This window comes from Mauremys mutica, chromosome 2 (genome assembly GCF_020497125.1).
Source record: "Mauremys mutica isolate MM-2020 ecotype Southern chromosome 2, ASM2049712v1, whole genome shotgun sequence".
Taxonomy (NCBI): domain Eukaryota; kingdom Metazoa; phylum Chordata; order Testudines; family Geoemydidae; genus Mauremys; species Mauremys mutica.
In genome coordinates, this window is record NC_059073.1 from 175,576,430 (window position 1) to 175,593,008 (window position 16,579).

The 16,579-nt window shown below is 45.8% G+C and overlaps 1 protein-coding gene across 1 annotated transcript in view; it reads left to right on the plus strand.

The window, feature by feature from the left end:
• GABBR2 (gamma-aminobutyric acid type B receptor subunit 2) overlaps nucleotides 1-16,579 on the plus strand; it is a 940,989-nt gene that overhangs the window by 532,484 nt on the left and 391,926 nt on the right. The window contains exon 8 of the mRNA XM_045004115.1: nucleotides 2,188-2,248. Coding sequence (XP_044860050.1) covers nucleotides 2,188-2,248 — 61 coding nt within the window. The remainder of the gene's footprint in view (nucleotides 1-2,187; nucleotides 2,249-16,579) is intronic.

Here is a 16,579-nt window from a genome sequence, read left to right on the forward strand (position 1 = left end):
TGCCGGTAATACATTTTAACATTTTTAGAAGGCCTCTTTCTATAATATATAACTAAACTATTATTGTATGTAAAGTAAATAAGGTTTTTAAAATGTTTAAGAAGCTTCATTTAAAATTAAATTAAAATGCAGAGCTCCCTGGACCTTTGGCCAGGACCCAGGCAGCGTGAGTGCCACTGAAACCAGTTCGTGTGCCGCCTTCGGCACACGTGCCGTAGGTTGCCTACCCCTGGTATATATGATGTGGCTGAAAAACTCTTTAGAAATTTTAGTCCAGGTGTTTAGGGCAGCATGGCAACAGATCTTGAATGAGACTGTGCTTAGCCCCTGGAGAGAAGGAAAGACACTGCTGGATGTGCAGTTGTTGCAGAGCCTCCTTTCTGATCACATACTGGCATGGTGGCCAATAGTCTCCTTAATGAGCTATCTGTACCTGAAAGTGAAAATAGCTGGAGTGAAACATGGCAGGATTTACAAGTGTTAAGAGGCTATGAAGACTGGAATAATTTAGCATGGACAGAAGAGAAAGGAGTGTCTTCATTTATAAACTCTAACTAATGAAGGTCATAAGGCCTCTGTTCAGATGCTCCTTCTTCCTCTATTCCATAAAACAAGAGCAAAGGGATGCAGAACTGAAAGGTATTAAATTTAAAACTAATAAAAAGAGATACTTGTTTATGAAGCATATAATCAACCTGTGAAATTCGTTGCCGAAAAGTTCATGAAATGAATTATTTAATAGCATATTTTAAAATACCAGATACTTGTATAAGGTTTGATAACACTTACTGTAATCCTAGATAAAAACAATGATACAATGGATAGGAAACCTCAGTTTTCCATATATTTTCTTATGACCAAATCATAGAATATCAGAGTTGGAAGGGACCTCAGAAGGTCATCTAGTCTAGCTCAAAGCAGGACCAATCCCCAGAAAGATTTTTGCCCCACATCCCTAAATGGCCCACTCAAGCAGTAAGCTCATAACTCTAGGTTTAACAGGCCAATGCTCAAACCACTGAGCTATCCCTCCCCAACTGCAGGAGGTGGGAAATGAATTCCTCACAAACAGAGTTCCACAAATATCCTGGTGTATTGTGGGGATATTCATTTTTCTTTGAAGCATTTGGCATAGGCCACTGCCAGAATCAGATTACTGGATTTGATGGACCAACAGCTTATTTGTGTGTCTCTTACATTCAAAGACACACAGACTGATTCTCCTCTTTTTACACTGGTTTTACGTTGGTGGGAGTCCCCAGATTTCAAAGGACTAAGTGCTGATTTGCACTGATATGAGAAGATAATTAGGCTCCCACGGTGTTTAATGGCAATCACAAGAGTTAGATTACTTCTCTATACATGCTGTGCAAGGCAAGGTGGGCAGAGCAGGGGAAGGTCCTTACTCCCTCCCCCACATCCACTATGTGCTGTCATGAGGGCTAGGTAGTCTCTAGTCCAAATAAATACAGTATGTAAACTTCTGTGGAGGTATCTCTGGCAGCCAGAGTGCCTAGTGCAGGTCCTTTGTCAGTTAGGGTCCAGTTCTACAACGACTCACATTAAAGTAATATCTTACTATAGAAGTAGTTCCACTGATCTCAGTAGAAGTGAGGGGGGGTAAGGATAGCTCAGTGGTTTGAGCATTGGCTTGCTAAATCCAGGGTTAGGAGCTCAATTCTTGAGGGGGCTAGTTAGGGATTGGTCCTGCTTTGAGCAGGGGGTTGGACTAGATAACATCCTGAGGCCCCTTCCAACCCTGATATTCTATGATCATTTATTAAGTCATTGCTCAAGATGAATAAGGGTAGCAGAATTGTACTCTGAACACATGGTCCTCAAGCCCCAAAACTATCCTTAGGAGCACTAGTCTGGGAATGAAGAGACCTGGTTTTAAAATTCCCAGCTCTGCCAGCGCTTTGCTAGATGACCTTAACTTCTCTGTCTCCATTTCCAAATATGTAAAATGGGTACAATGATACTGACCTTTGTAAAGCACTTTGAGATCTATGGATGAAAAGTTCTATAGGGAGCTTGTTATTGATTTATTTGAATACCAGCTGTGTTTGATCTTTGAGCAATGTCCATATTAGATGTTTTAACTGTGAACTGGAATGAATTGTAGTTTGAATTAAAATGAATTCTAAAGTATTTATAAAACTTAAGGTATTTATTTGCTTTATTTAGGGTCAAGTTGTATTCAGAAATGGAGAGAGAATGGGAACCATCAAATTTACACAGTTTCAAGGTAGGCTATGGATGTTTATTGCCTTTAATTTACATTATGATCATGTCTGGTACTGCAAACTTGTGTGACTCTGAGTTCTATTTGCCTCAGAGAAGCCTGAAGACATACAGCCATTTGAAAATAAACTAAATAAAGGAATATGAAGTAAAAAGTGCCCAGAAGTAATGGACTTTTCTTTCTCTTTGAGAAAAAATCTATTGTTATACTCTGCTTGCACTAAGCATCACTGAGCATCTAATATTCATCATCAACCAGAGATTTAAAACAAGCAAAGAGCTATTGAAAAGTTGTGCTAAAGAGCAGAAATAGTGAGTGTTAAATGCAGTCCTTTCTGAACAATAAGGCAGGTTTAGAACTTAGAAAGATGAAACAATTGTTCTCACCAGTTTTTTTAGTGCAGTTTGTTGTAGCTGTGTTGGTCCTAGGATATTAGAGAGACAAGCTGGATGAGATTTTTATTGGACCAACTTCCACCATTTGTCTCTCTCACCAACAGAAGCTGGTCCGGTAAAAGATATTATCTCACCCACCTTGTATCTCAGCTCTTTTAACTCCGTGCTGGCATTCTCTATAGGCTAACCAGTGGGATTTAGCTACAGCCCTGCACTGGGAGGCCAGTTCAGGAGACAATCTCCCCCAGGGAGACAGAACACCTGTTGGAGATTCTCAGAGATAGATTCACAAAAGGACTTGGGCACCTACCTGCCACTTTAGGCACCTAAATCCTAGAATCAGGCCCCACTAGGATTCACAAAACCCCCACTTAGTTGCCCCTTAGCTCTGTAGGCACCTAAATTTGCTCAGCTTCAGCCTCTGAATTTTTGCATAAAAGCTTTTTGTCATAGATTTCAAGGCCAGAAGGGACCATGATGATCATCTAGTCTGAGTTCCTGTATAACACAGGCCATAGAACTTCCCCAAAATAATTCCTAAAGCATGTCTTTTTTTAAAAAATCCAAACTTGATTTAAAAATTGTTAGTGATGGAAAATCCAGCATGACCCTGGATTGTTTCAGTTGTTCCAATGATTCCAAAAGTTCCCTAGACACCTACATTCCTGCCTCTGAGCATGCAAACTGCAGGCCCCACGCCAGGGCTCTGGACACCAAAGCCCAAGAGCAATGCACGAACCAAGGGAACAGAGGCATTCCTCTGCCAAACTTACCTGCAGGACCCAATCCAGTAAGTGTGTTTACACCTCATCTACCAGAACAGGTCCCTGTAGTTGAATTCACATAAAAACAGCCAGAGGAGGACAACCTCCCTCCAACTTCTAGCCCAATGGTTTGGATACTCATGTCGGATGTGGAAGCCCCCCATCCACCTGAGGGGGAAAAGGGGTTTTAAATAGGACCTGCAACTTCTTAGGTGAGGGCCCTAAGCACTGGGCTATGGGAGAGCCTTGTATGTTGCTCCCTCACTCTCTCCTATTGAAGCTGTTCCATTGTGGATAATAAATAAAACAGTAATTAGAGCAGAGACTGGATCCTGGCTCTCTCACATCCTATGTGAGTACTCTAATCACCAAGCTACAGTGTCATTCATGCTTGCTCTCTTTCTCTCTGGCCCAGTGATTCCTTCGTTATTTATCCGCGGTGAAACAGCTTCACCAGGAGAGACAGAAAGAGCCACGTATCAGAATATCCCTAACTCTATGGTTAGGATATTCAACTGAGAGGTAGTAGATTCTCAGCTCAAATTCCTTCTTTTCCTTAAGTGGCAGAGGGATTTGACCAGGGTGTCTCCCACATCCTTGAACACTGAGGGCATGGCTACACTTGCAGATGTAAAATGCTTTGGGTTAAACCAGCCTTCAGAGAGAACACCAGGGAAAGCGCTCAAGTCTGTCCACACTGACAACTGCAAGCGCACTAGCATGGCCACATTCATGGCACTTCAAGTGGCATTTGGAGTGGTGCATTATGGGCAGCTATCCCACAGAGCACCTCTTCCCATTCTGGTGCTGTGGCTTGTGGGAAGGGGATGTGGGATGCGGGTCATTCTCAATCCTGTCCCAATGCCCCGTGATGCATCACTTCGCATCCCAGCAATCCTTGTGTTTCCGTCCATATTTGGCACCATCTTTCAACGGTTTCTGTGCAGAGCGTGCTTTGTCTTCCCTTTCGGTCTGCGGGAATTGAGCCCGAACTGTTGTGGAGCATGCTGATGAGTCTCGCCAGCACATCTCGTTTGGCAGTCGAGTTACTGCTTAAGATCCAAAGTAACAGTGAGGAGTCCGACGATGATATCAAGTCGCGTAACGCATATGACACAAAATTGTTTGTTTCATTCATGGACATGCTCTCCACTGTGGAACGCCGCTTTGGGGCTAGGGAAACAAGCACTGAATGGTGGGATCACATCGTCCTGCCAGTCTGGGATGACGATCAGTGGCTGCAGAAATTTCAGATGAGAAAAGCCACTTCCATGGGACTGTGTGCTAAGCTCGCCCCACTCTGTGGCGCAAGGCCTGAGATTGACAGCTGCCCTGCTGGTGGAGAAGCGGGTGGCTATTGCAATCTGGAAGCTGGCAACTCTAGACAGCTACCAATCGGTCGCTAACCTCCTTTCACTCTCCCTCCACTTCTGTGCCTTTTGATTCTCATTTACAGACTGCTGCATGACTTCATGCAGCATGTCTTCTTTGCTTTTATGCGGCCTCTTCTAGGGTCTTTTCAGTCTGTCGGCCGGTGATAAGAATGACGGCTGTGATCTCAAGGTTGCATCTAGACAGGCAAAATGCAACACTTAACAGAGGCAGCGTTGTACACACCAGACAGAGCAATGATTGCCCCGTACTTAAGGAGGGCAGTCACAAAAAACATACTTTGGCTGTCCCAAAGCGAGGGCACATAACCCAGGGGAGCCCCAGAAATGGTGAGTAAGCACAGGGTCCGTGGGGACTGATTGTTTCATGGCTGTACTGTCCTCTGGGTTTCTGTGCCTTGGGGAGAGCCAACAGCTGCAGGGGGCACCTACCCTGAACACTGTCCCAACATTCTCCACAGGAGTTCATCCTGGAAGATATCTCGCTGCTGAGGGTGACCAGGGAAGCAAGGGAGGGTCTTCTCCTATAATGTGGCTTCCGCCCTGGCCTTTACGCAGCTTGCTTGTATGCAGCAATGGTCCCCCCGCCCCTCACGGTACAGTGGCATGGACATGTTAGCCTGACTGAGACAAGAACCACGCTAGCTGTCCCAATAAACCTGTGCAGGCGCATTGCCCACATTCTGGCTGAGACTTTTGAAGAGATCACCCATGCCAATTACCACAATGTGATAGACCACATCAATGTGCTAATCCGCATCTAGGCATGCATGCAGCCCTTACCCTCCTTGCCCAAAGAGCCCGTACTTAAAAACTTCCTTCCCGAAAAGAAAGCTGCTTACCAGGAACCTCCTCTGTTGCTTGTCCTTCCCCAAGCACCAGACGCCATGACTGGCTGCTTTCCTCCTGGCTCGAGAAGAGCTCCTGGCTGTATGCATCTAGGGATTCTGGGGTATCTCCCCCATCCTCAGCACCATCACTCGTGCTTTCCTCCTCCTCCCCCCGCCCCTTGCTGTGCTGGGCTTGGAAGTGTCCATGGTGGTCGTTACTTGTGGGCAATCCCACCTCCACTGCATTGCATCCAGCTCTTTGTAGAATTTGCAGGTTGTGGGGGAGCACCGTAGTGACTGCCTTGCAGGCTTTGTGGTAGGCATTTCGCACCTCCTTCACTTTAACCCAACACTGCACCGCATCCCAGTCATGGCCCCTGTCCATCATGGCCCTTGATATGTGCCTGAAGGTATTGTAATTCCTACGGCTGGAGCGCAGCTGGGACTGCGCAGCTTCCTCCTCCCAAACACTGATGAAGTCCAGCACCTCACCATTGCTCCATACTGGGGATTGCCTGGTTCATGGAGGCATGGCCACCTGGAAAGATGTGCTGAGAGCACTCCACACCTGGCTGAGCAAACAGGAAGGGGATTTTCAAAATTCCCAGGGAATTTAAAGGGCGGGTCTGACGCTTGGTCACCTGAGGACAGGGCAGCAGAGTTCAAAAGTGATGATCAGAGTGGCTAGAACAGGCATTGTGAGACATTTCCAGAGGCCAATCAGAGCCAATCAGCGCGCATTAGGTGTCCACACTGGTGCCACGGCGCTCCATCGAGAGCACAACAAATGTTATTCCTCTCAGGGAGGTGGAGTAACAGGAGCGCTCCAGCTGTGGAGTCAGAGCGCTTTACGTGCCTTGCCAGGGTGGACAGGGAGTGAGGTAGAGCGCTCTTGGTGGCTTTATTGCACTATAACACACAAGTGTAGCCAAGGCCTGAGCTAAGAGTTATGAGGGACCTAGTCATTCTCCTGCTCCTTATCCACCCCCCAGCTGCTTTTTGCTAAAACAGCACAGGTGCTTATGTAACCCACACACCTTCTGGGTGTGGTGGTCTGTCCCATCTAGTGGCACAGAGACCACTTAGAGAAAGAGATAAAATGAGTCTGCTCTACAGCCTTAGCTAACAGTCAATTGGCTTTTAGCTCATGTGGTAGAGGCTCATGCTTTAACCTCCCAAGGTCCCTGGTTTGATCCCACCTGCCACTGACCAGGGTCTGTTGGTGTTACACTTAAGGGATTTGTAGCTGAGAATCCAAGCAGAGTTGGATGCCTCCGTACAGCCCAGACTTAGTTGCCGGTCTCTGAGGGCTGGTCTACACTGGGGGAGGAGGGGGGGGGGATCGATCTAAGATACGCAACTTCAGCTACGTGAATAGCGTAGCTGAAGTCGAAGTATCTTAGATCGAGTTACCTACCGTCCTCACGGCGCGGGATCGACGTCTGCGGCTCCCCCTGTCGACTCCGCTACCGCCGTTTGCGTTGGTGGAGTTCCGGAGTCGACAGGAGCATGTTCGGGGATCGATATATCGCGTCTAGATGAGACGCGATATATCGATCCCCGAGAAATCGATTGCTACCCGCCGATATGGCCGTTAGTGAAGACATACCCTGAGAGGAGTGGGACTTAGTACACATCTGTCAGCTTGGCATCTCCCATTGGCTTTCTTAGATGAAGCATTGTTTAGTAGCCTGGCTTTTATAACTGCTGTTCTCCCCATTCGTTGTACAGGGAGCCTAGGCACTGAACTCAGGTGATTTTCTAGGCACCCAAAAGTTATGCATGACAATGCTGGTCATCATCATACCCAAGTTCCTTTGTGAATCTAGCCCTCAGTGTGCAAACATACATGCTGCTATATGTGAGGCAATGAGTCATTGCTGTGCTAGGCTCCAGCCAATCCACAAGCCAGGAGCTGGTCTGATGACTCTCCAGGCAGGTATATAGTCTCACAGGTAAAACAGCAGCTCAGTCTGCCTAATGTCACTTCATGACTTAGACCCGTCCCCTGCCTGATAGGGGTGACCCACTCCACAGGCCTTAGCCTGCTCCTGCCTTCCTTCCACTCTACCCTTGTTTCCAAGCCTGCTCCTGCTCTAGCTTCCAGCCCTACTATTGCTTTACTGAGAGCCTGCTGTTGATTCCAGTGCTGATCTTTGGTTCTGGCTCCTGGCCGGGCTGCCACCACACTGACCACTAGACCCAACTGCCACCACTCCAACCACCAGATCTGATCCTCCACATCTGTTTCTGAACAATACCCCTTCATGGAGTGCAGCATATTCCCCCAGTGTGACTGTCCAATTCTGCTGGCTCCTTTCAAGATGAGGGCCTCCTAGGGAGAAGCATCTCAGTAGCATAGGGACTGCAAAACTAGCCCCACCCTCACTCCCTCCTCCCCACCCCATGAGTGCAAATCTGTGTAAGGGGACTAGCTATGATCTGGCACTATATCATCATATAGTACAGCTAGCTGCAACACTGTCTGTGTATGAATAATACGTCATACTTTGATCTGTGGTATCTAGTGCAATGAATATTCTGATATACCCAGTTTATAGTGAGGTTGAGGCTCAGGTTGGCCATGGCTGCATAAGATGATGGTTTTCTGAGGATAGTGGTGAGATGATAGCTGGCAAATCCCTTTAAAATAATGTTTAGGAAAGAAAGAGTGACATTCTCACCAAGTTTAGAAGACTATTCCAAATGTAATTCTGCTGGTCAATGTGGCAAAGGCTTGTCCTTCAAGCAGTAGGTCTATGCTATATAGGCATTAACTCTCAACTCTACCTTTGAATGGGTCTGTTACCCATAATAACCATTTGCACCTTTGCATGACAGCAACCATTTTTTCAGACTGGTCATGCCATCACACTTTGGACTGACACTGTTAGCTAAGCTTACCTCAGCACAAACATTTCCACCCTGTTAAAACCTGCCAACAAGGATCACCCCCTCCTCCCCCCAGGGACATGACAGTTTTTTACAAAAACATTAATGATAAAGAAATGCTGATTTTCTTCAGGCAGCTCTTGGGTTGACAGCCAAGAGAAAAGAAATATAAAAGTAGTGCCAATGGGTTTTGATTAGAGTTGGTTAATCCTCAGAAGTTTAGAGGGTTCTGTATGGATTATGCTTGGAGGCAGCTGAGCCCAAACTGCATGCAGGAAAAAAGGATATGTGAAGGATCCTCTCCGTATGGGGGCCTTAAGAGTATGGGGTCCAAGGAGAAGGAAAAGGGTATTTCTTCAGAACTGGTTTAGAGAAGCTGGTGAAGTTCTGGCCATATTTTTTTTTAAATAAAATTGTTTTATCTTAAGAATTCTTGGATTTTTAAAATTAAACTTAAGCAATTGCCTTCATTTTTCACCATCAATGGTATTTAATATGCAAAGGTTCTGCTGTATACTCAGATGCTCTGAATTCAAATGATTTTTAGCTAGTCAGGACCCAGGAGTCAAAGGTGACCATTTTACAATTCTTGGCAAGCACTGGATTTCTGTCTCAGAGAACATTCAAATCTACATCCTTGGGTGGTCATTAATCAATTTTTTGTAGCACACCTCATTTCACCATAACATAGGCCCATGTAGACATGCAGTTTGTTTACTGCTTTAGGGAAAAATGGGTAGATTAAATCAAATGCAAATGCTATTTATTTAGCACATTTATATTCAATTCTCAATTGCTTGTGTCCCTTTCTTAGTAACTTTGCAAATGGAGTGCAGGAGGCAGTGTATAGAATTTAAATAAGGAAAAAATGTGTTATTTTAACTGAGAAGAGGCTGGCTAGCTTGCTATAAATGACCCCCAAACCATCAGCAAACAGATTTGTTTCTCTTTTTTTATTATACACTCAATATTACAGTATAATATCAATACAAATCCACAGGATTAGATATCTTCTACTAAAGATATTAAAAAGTTGGTCAAGAAGCTATCTGAAACATTGATATTAATTTTTAAACAGATATTGGAATACCAGGGAAGTTCCAGAGGACTGAAAGAAGGTTAATTTTAGTGCCAGTGTTTAAAAAGGGTAAAATGGGTTATCCTGGGTAATTATACACCTGTTAACTTGACACAGATCCTGGGCAAAATAAAATTGATCCACTGAGACTCAATCATTAAAGAATTAAATTTTGTGACTATAATTAATGCCAATCACCATAACTGTGTGGAAAACTGATCTAACTGAATATTTTTTTAAAGTGGGATTACAAATTTGGTTGATAAATTACATTTTTATGTTATATACTTGGACTTCTGTAGGGCATTGGACTCAGTACCACTGAACATTCATATTAAAAATGAGCACCATAAAAAATCAATATAGCACATATTAATGGATTAATAGCTAGCTAACATAGATCACAAAACATAGTTGTTAGAGTGGAATCATCAGTTAATTGGTACACTTCTTATGAGATGCCACAGGGATTGTTTCTTGGCCTCTGCTTTTTATTAGTGACCTGGGAGAAAATACACAGTGTTTGCAGGTGAAGTTTGTAGAAGACACAAAGACTTATATGTGATCTGGGTCACTTGATAAATGGGATTGTTGGGGGCACACTTACTGTTATGGCACCCGCTTGCATCAGTGCATGATATTGCCATTATCCTCAGCTCCCGTGCCTATTGTGGGCTATCTACCAAGACACATACATGCTTAAACCCCTTCAGGGGTATCCTGAAGGTCCAACTGAAAGTTCACAAAACATCCCAACATAAGAGATCCTTCAGTTTCCTGTCTTGGGCTTTTCCTCAGCCCATCCTTTGGGGTCAGTCCTTAGCCCCACCCTGGGCTCAATATTTCTTATGTTGGGCTTGCAGGCCCCTTCTTTAGGAACTTGAAGGGGAACCCACACCCTGTATTAAGCAGCTAGATGTGCAGTTTCAGACATGCTGCTGTTTCCCTAGGCTACTCCCTACTTCTGTGCGCCTTATGCTGCTTTTCCACAGCCTGTGCTTAGTACAACCTCCATTTGGTTCTCAGTCCTCTGGCTTCTCTTTTCTCTAGTGGACTAATTCATCTTCCACCCCTCTTGGACTCCACTGAAATACTTTTAATAACCCTACCTCAGAGCCTCCCCCCAGGAGCCTAACCTGCCACTGCAGAGTTCTTCCTCTGTTGCTTCTGGTCTTAGCGGGTTTTCCCTCACTGCCTCCTTAGGGATCTCTCTGCTTCTTGTAAGCTCTAGTTCAGGGTTTCCCCCAGAGGAGCCTATGCTGCTCCTTGTTTGTCCTCCTACCCTATCTTTGGGCTTCCACCAGCTCCCTATATTTCTCTCCACAGGAGAATCCTGTCTTCTCTAGACTCTTCCTAGGGAGACGGAACTCTCCTACTCCAATCTTCTCCTCTCAGGAGAGTTTCCTCATCTCCTCATAAGGTCTAAGTGCCTAATGGGTCCTTAGCTAGCTCCACCCCTACTCCTTCAGGAGGTAATTAGTTAATCACCCTAAAGGGCAGAGCATGACTGGATTTTTTCTGCTTTTAGCAGGTGATGGGAGTCACTGCATCACAGACACACATTCAAAGAACATATGTTTTAGAATAGAAAATACAAGGTAATACATCTAGGAACCAAGAATATAGGCCATGCTTCCAGGATGCAGTAACTCTGAAAGGGCCTTATGGGCCCTGGTAGATAAATAAACTGAACATAAGTTCCTAGTGCAATGTGGTGGCTAAGAGGGCTAAATGTGATTCCTGTTGTATATTAAGGGAAATAAGAAAGAATAGAGAGGCTGTGATGATGTTCGTCCATCGTTTTCGAAGAAGACCTTGACATCTAGCAGGTTGTAAGCTGTCCACAGTGCGTCCGCAGGTGGCTGGCAAGGCCAATACGGGCACGGAATGTTCTGCCACATGTCGGGCAGACATGCGTGGGCACCACTGTTACAGCATTTGCAGCTCTGGCTTTACGAAGTGCTCGCTTCTCTTGTGCTATGGTTATCCTTCTGGCTTCAGATGTCTGGCAACCTTGGTGGATCAGCGTACGCCATGTCGATCGATCTTGTGCCAAGGTTTCCCAGGAGGTGATGTCGATATCCAGGGATTTAAGAGAGGCTTTCAGCGTGTCTTTGTATCGCTTCTTTTGTCCCCTGTGCGATCGCTTTCCTTGAGACAGCTCACCATAGAAGAGCTGTTTGGGGATGCGGTAGTCTGGCATCCTTACAACATGGCCTGCCCAGCGTGTCTGGGCTTTCATGAGCAGAGTGTAAACTGACAGCAGGCCTGCTCTGGAGAGGACTTCTGTATCTGGCACCTTATCCTGCCACCGGATCCTCAGAAGTCTGCGGAGGCAAGTCATATGGAAGTGGTTCAGCTGCCTAGCGTGCCTCCTGTATACAGTCCAAGTCTCACTGGCATACATCAAGGTAGTTAGCACTACTGCGCGGTAGACTTTAAGCTTTGTAGCAAGGCTTATTCCACGGTGGTCCCACACGTTGGTCAGCAGTCTGCCAAATGCAGAACTTGCCTTGGAGATTCTGCAATTGACCTCGATGTCAATTGTCACTGCGCAAGAAAGGGTGCTGCCAAGGTATGTAAATTGGTCCACTGCTTGCAGCTTTTGTCCCTTCACTGTGATGGTGGGCTCTTGGTGTTGGGCTTTCGGAGCTGGCTGGTGCAACACTTCGGTTTTCTTTATGTTGATGAAGAGGCCGAAGTTGTCACATGCTGCTGCGAATTTATCCATGCTAGCTTGCATTTCCTGCTCTGATCCAGCATTCAGGGCACAGTCGTCAGCAAAAAGGAGGTCTCGTAGCACAGTCTCCTTTATTTTGGTGACAGCCTGGAGTCTTCGCAGGTTGAACAGTTTCCCATCAGTCCTGTATCTCAGGCTGATTCCCAAGGAACTGTTCTGAAAGGCGTCTGACAGCATAGCTGAAAACATTATGCTGAACAGGGTCGGTGCCAACACACACCCTTGCTTGACACCGTTTGTGATGGGAAAGGCCTCTGAAGCTTCTCCATTGTCCAAAACACGAGCCGTCATGCCGTCGTGGAACTGACGTACCATCAGGATAAATCTGTCAGGGCACCCAAACTTCGACATGATGCGCCACAGACCTTTGCGACTGACAGTGTCAAAAGCCTTGGTAAGATCCACGAAGATGGTGTACAATTCGCGATTCTGCTCTTGACACTTCTCTTGGAGCTGTCGGACTGCGAAGATCATGTCCACAGTGCCACGCTCTTTGCGGAAGCCGCACTGTGTCTCGGGTAGTAGACCCTGTTCCAGGTGGTCAATCAGGCGATTCAGCAACACTCGTGCAAGGATCTTACCTGCGCTAGAAAGCAGTGATAGTCCTCTATGATTATCGCAAACTTTTCGATTTCCTTTCCTCTTATAGAGGTGTACGATGGACGCGTCTTTCAATTCCTGAGGAATGGACCCTTGATTCCAGAATGACTGGAACAGCTGAGTGAGTTTGTCAACAAGCATTGCACCACCATCCTTATAGATTTCCGCTGGAATCGCATCAGATCCTGAGGCCTTGCCACTGGACAGCTGTCTAATGGCCTGTAGGGTTTCAGTCTCTGATGGTGGAACGTCCAGGCTGTAGTTAATATCCGCCTGGGGTATTCTGTCAATCGCCTCATTATTGATGGAAGATGGGCGGTTCAGTACGGATTGAAAATGCTCAGCCCAGCGCTGTAGAATCAGAGTCTTCTCAGTAATGAGAGTTACACCATCTAAGTCCAGGAGAGGGGAACTCCCTGAAGGCCGAGGTCCGTACAAGGATCTAAGTGCTTCGTAGAACCGTTTGGCATCGTTTCTATCAGCAAACTTCTGGATTTCATCCGCTTTGGCACTCAACCAGGAGTCCTGCATCTTGCGAAGCTTGCTCTGTACGGTCCTGCGAATGTTGTTCAAGGCACTTTTATTAGCTGTTGACAACGGGTCATTCTGATGAGCACGGTGAAGGTGGTGCTTTTCAGCAGGTCAAGCCTTGATCTCTTCGTCGTTTTCATCAAACCAGTCCTGCTGTTTCCTATGTGAGGGTCCTAGAACCTTCAGTGCAGAAAAGTGCACAATATTTCGGAAGCGTTCCCAGTTCCTCTCAACATTTTCCTCTAATTGCAGCTCTGAGAGTTGGTTGCCAAGATCTTCTACTAGTGAAGCTGCTGTGTTGGGGTTCCTCAGTTTACTGACGTTGATCTTTTTCATCACAGCTTTGTTTCCTTGCGGACGTCTCTTTGGCTTGATGTAAAGGCTTAATTTAGAGATGATAAGTCTATGATCAGTCCAACAGTCAGCACTCGGCATGGCCTTGGTCACCCTTACATCCTGTCTGTCTTTCCTCCGCACGATGACATAATCAATGAGATGCCAGTGCTTGAAGGGTGGGTGCATCCAGGACGTCTTTTTGCGAGTGGGCCGGCAGAAGATGGTATTGGTGATGATCAGATCATGAGCCGCACATGTCTTCAATAGTAGTAGGCCATTGCTGTTGCATTTGCCGATTCCATTTTTTCCAATGATGCCATCCCAGGCAGAGTGATCGGATCCTACTCTCGCGTTAAAATCGCCAAGTAGAATCAGCCTGTCGGTGTGCTTCACGGATGAGAGTAGGGCATCAAGATCTTCATAAAACTTGTCCTTTACTTCATCCGGATTCGTCATTGTGGGTGCATAAGCGCTGATTAATATAGCTCGCTTTCCTCTCAGTAGTGGAAGATGCAGTGTCATGAGTCGATCGTTCACACCCTTGGGAAAACTGGCAAGTTTGCGGACAAGATGATTATTAACCGCAAAGCCAACTCCAGATTCACGACGTTCGTCACTGCTGCGTCCACACCAGAAGAATGTGTAACCACCTCCTGTTTCTGTGAGCTGACCTTCGTTGGCTAGACGAGTTTCACACAGGGCCACAATATCGATGTTAAATCTTGCGAGCTCTCTGGCGACCAGGGCTGTTCTTCTTTCTGGTCGATCTGCTGAGGGGTTGTCTTGAAGCGTGCGTACATTCCATGTACCAATAATGAGTGGTGTCACCTTACATTTTATTATTTGAAATTTTGTTGTTCGACCGCATAAGATGGGATCCCCTCCAGCCGCGGTAAGCTGGCCAGGGTTCTATGAAGCAAACAATGTTTAGGGCACCTTTTCTAGCCCCTTCCTCTTACTATGGAGGTGAGCAGTGCGGTCCTAAAGAGGACTGCTCAGTCACTCAGGTAGACGCCGAATCCAGCTGTTGCTTCGGTCAGCAGGAAGACGACCATTAGACCTGAGCCGCCTGTGTGCAGGTCCACGGCTACAGCTCCCAGTGTATACACACCTGCTGCTTTGTCGCTTGCCTATCACCACAGGACTTTAAGGATTACGGAATTTGGAGGGATGTCAAGACTTGCGCGTGAATTCGATTAAAGTGAGGGAGAGGTGCGCATAGTCAGCCTCACTCTCTCTTCCCAGATTCCATCTTACTCCAATGGCAGGACAAAAGTCGAGATGGTTGGAGATGGGCTGGGCGCAGTGGTTGACCAGGGCGTCTTTCGCGTCTTGCCGTGCTCTTAGCGTACCACATCGCTTGCAGAAACCGCCTTCATGATCATTGGTCCTATTCTAAAAGGTCTCATCCGCTCAATCCGCCGGAGTCTGTCTTCACATGCTCGGGATAGACAAGGCCCTATCTCACCATAGGTCTATGCCGTAGGTCTATGAGGGTAGCCGTCGGGCATAGAGAGGCTGTACTGTCTTTATAAATGGCTCAACCAGAAGTTGTGGACTTGATGCAAGAATTACTGTGTGAACTTGTATGGCCTGTGTTATCAGGCTAGATGATTCTAATGGTTCCTTCTGGCCTTAAAATCTATGAAAGCATACAAGTTACAATTACTATTATAACTTATAAAATATTTATACAGCACTTGTCACAGTGGTATCTAGATATATTCTATATCAGATTAAAAGTACACATCACCACAAGAATGGGGAGCATATATCACACAACCCTTTCTCGGCAACCAGCTCTTCATTCTGACGAGACATAAAATCATGAATAGCACCCAGAGGATATAAAATAGCAGCAGAAACAAGTGTGTGCTGTTATCACAAAGCCTCAACAAAGAGATACATCTTACACTTCACCCTAATCTTTGGGGCTCAAATGGATTTCCTATGGGATCAAATTCCAGAGGTGAGGGTCCTTGACCAACATTGCTCTTCCCTCAGTTCCCTTGTGCTTAAACCTAAGGGCTATCTATCCAGATAGTTCTGTGATGGAGTATATAAACCCCACACTGGACAAAGGGAGGAAGTGATTATTGTTCTGCACTAGAGTCAGTGACTGAAATTCTTTGCTCCCCATTAATACTTGCCAGAATATGCCCTCCACCTGTAGTAAGGAGGAAGATCGCAGAATATGAAGGGAAGGAGGTAGATAATGAGAAGAAGGACTGTCCATCTAAGGGAAAGAGATTCCAATGTCAGAGAGAACTGGCTTTCCAGGCCTAAGAAGCGAAGCCAACTGGGGAGAGGAGACATTTTTCTGGAAAAAGGAATGCTTATTTTACAAACTGCCTTAAAATTTGGTAATTGGGGAAAAAGTCTCCAGATCTCCTTAAGATCAATTTAATGTTTTTTCAATAAAATCAGCCTGCAAACTGTTTGACCACTGGGTGCAAAGCTAATCACAACACCCTGAGGAAAGAGAAGGCCTAACTACGAGCTAGGTGGTTTCAGATACTAACCACAGCCCATCTCTGACTTGGAACAATGAACTATAATTAAACTGGTTTAATTTAGAATTTAATCAAAGTACTATTATTTTTCCCAAACTCATTCTGGAGTCATCTCCATCTTCAGTTGCTGCTGAAGCTTGTTTGGTCTCTGTCATATCCCTCCAACCTTAGCTACTGCAGTGAAAAAAGGAGATGTAGTCAGCCATAGCTGGGACCCAAATGTAGTGCTTTACAGATCACGGAAAACATCTTGAATTCTCACCC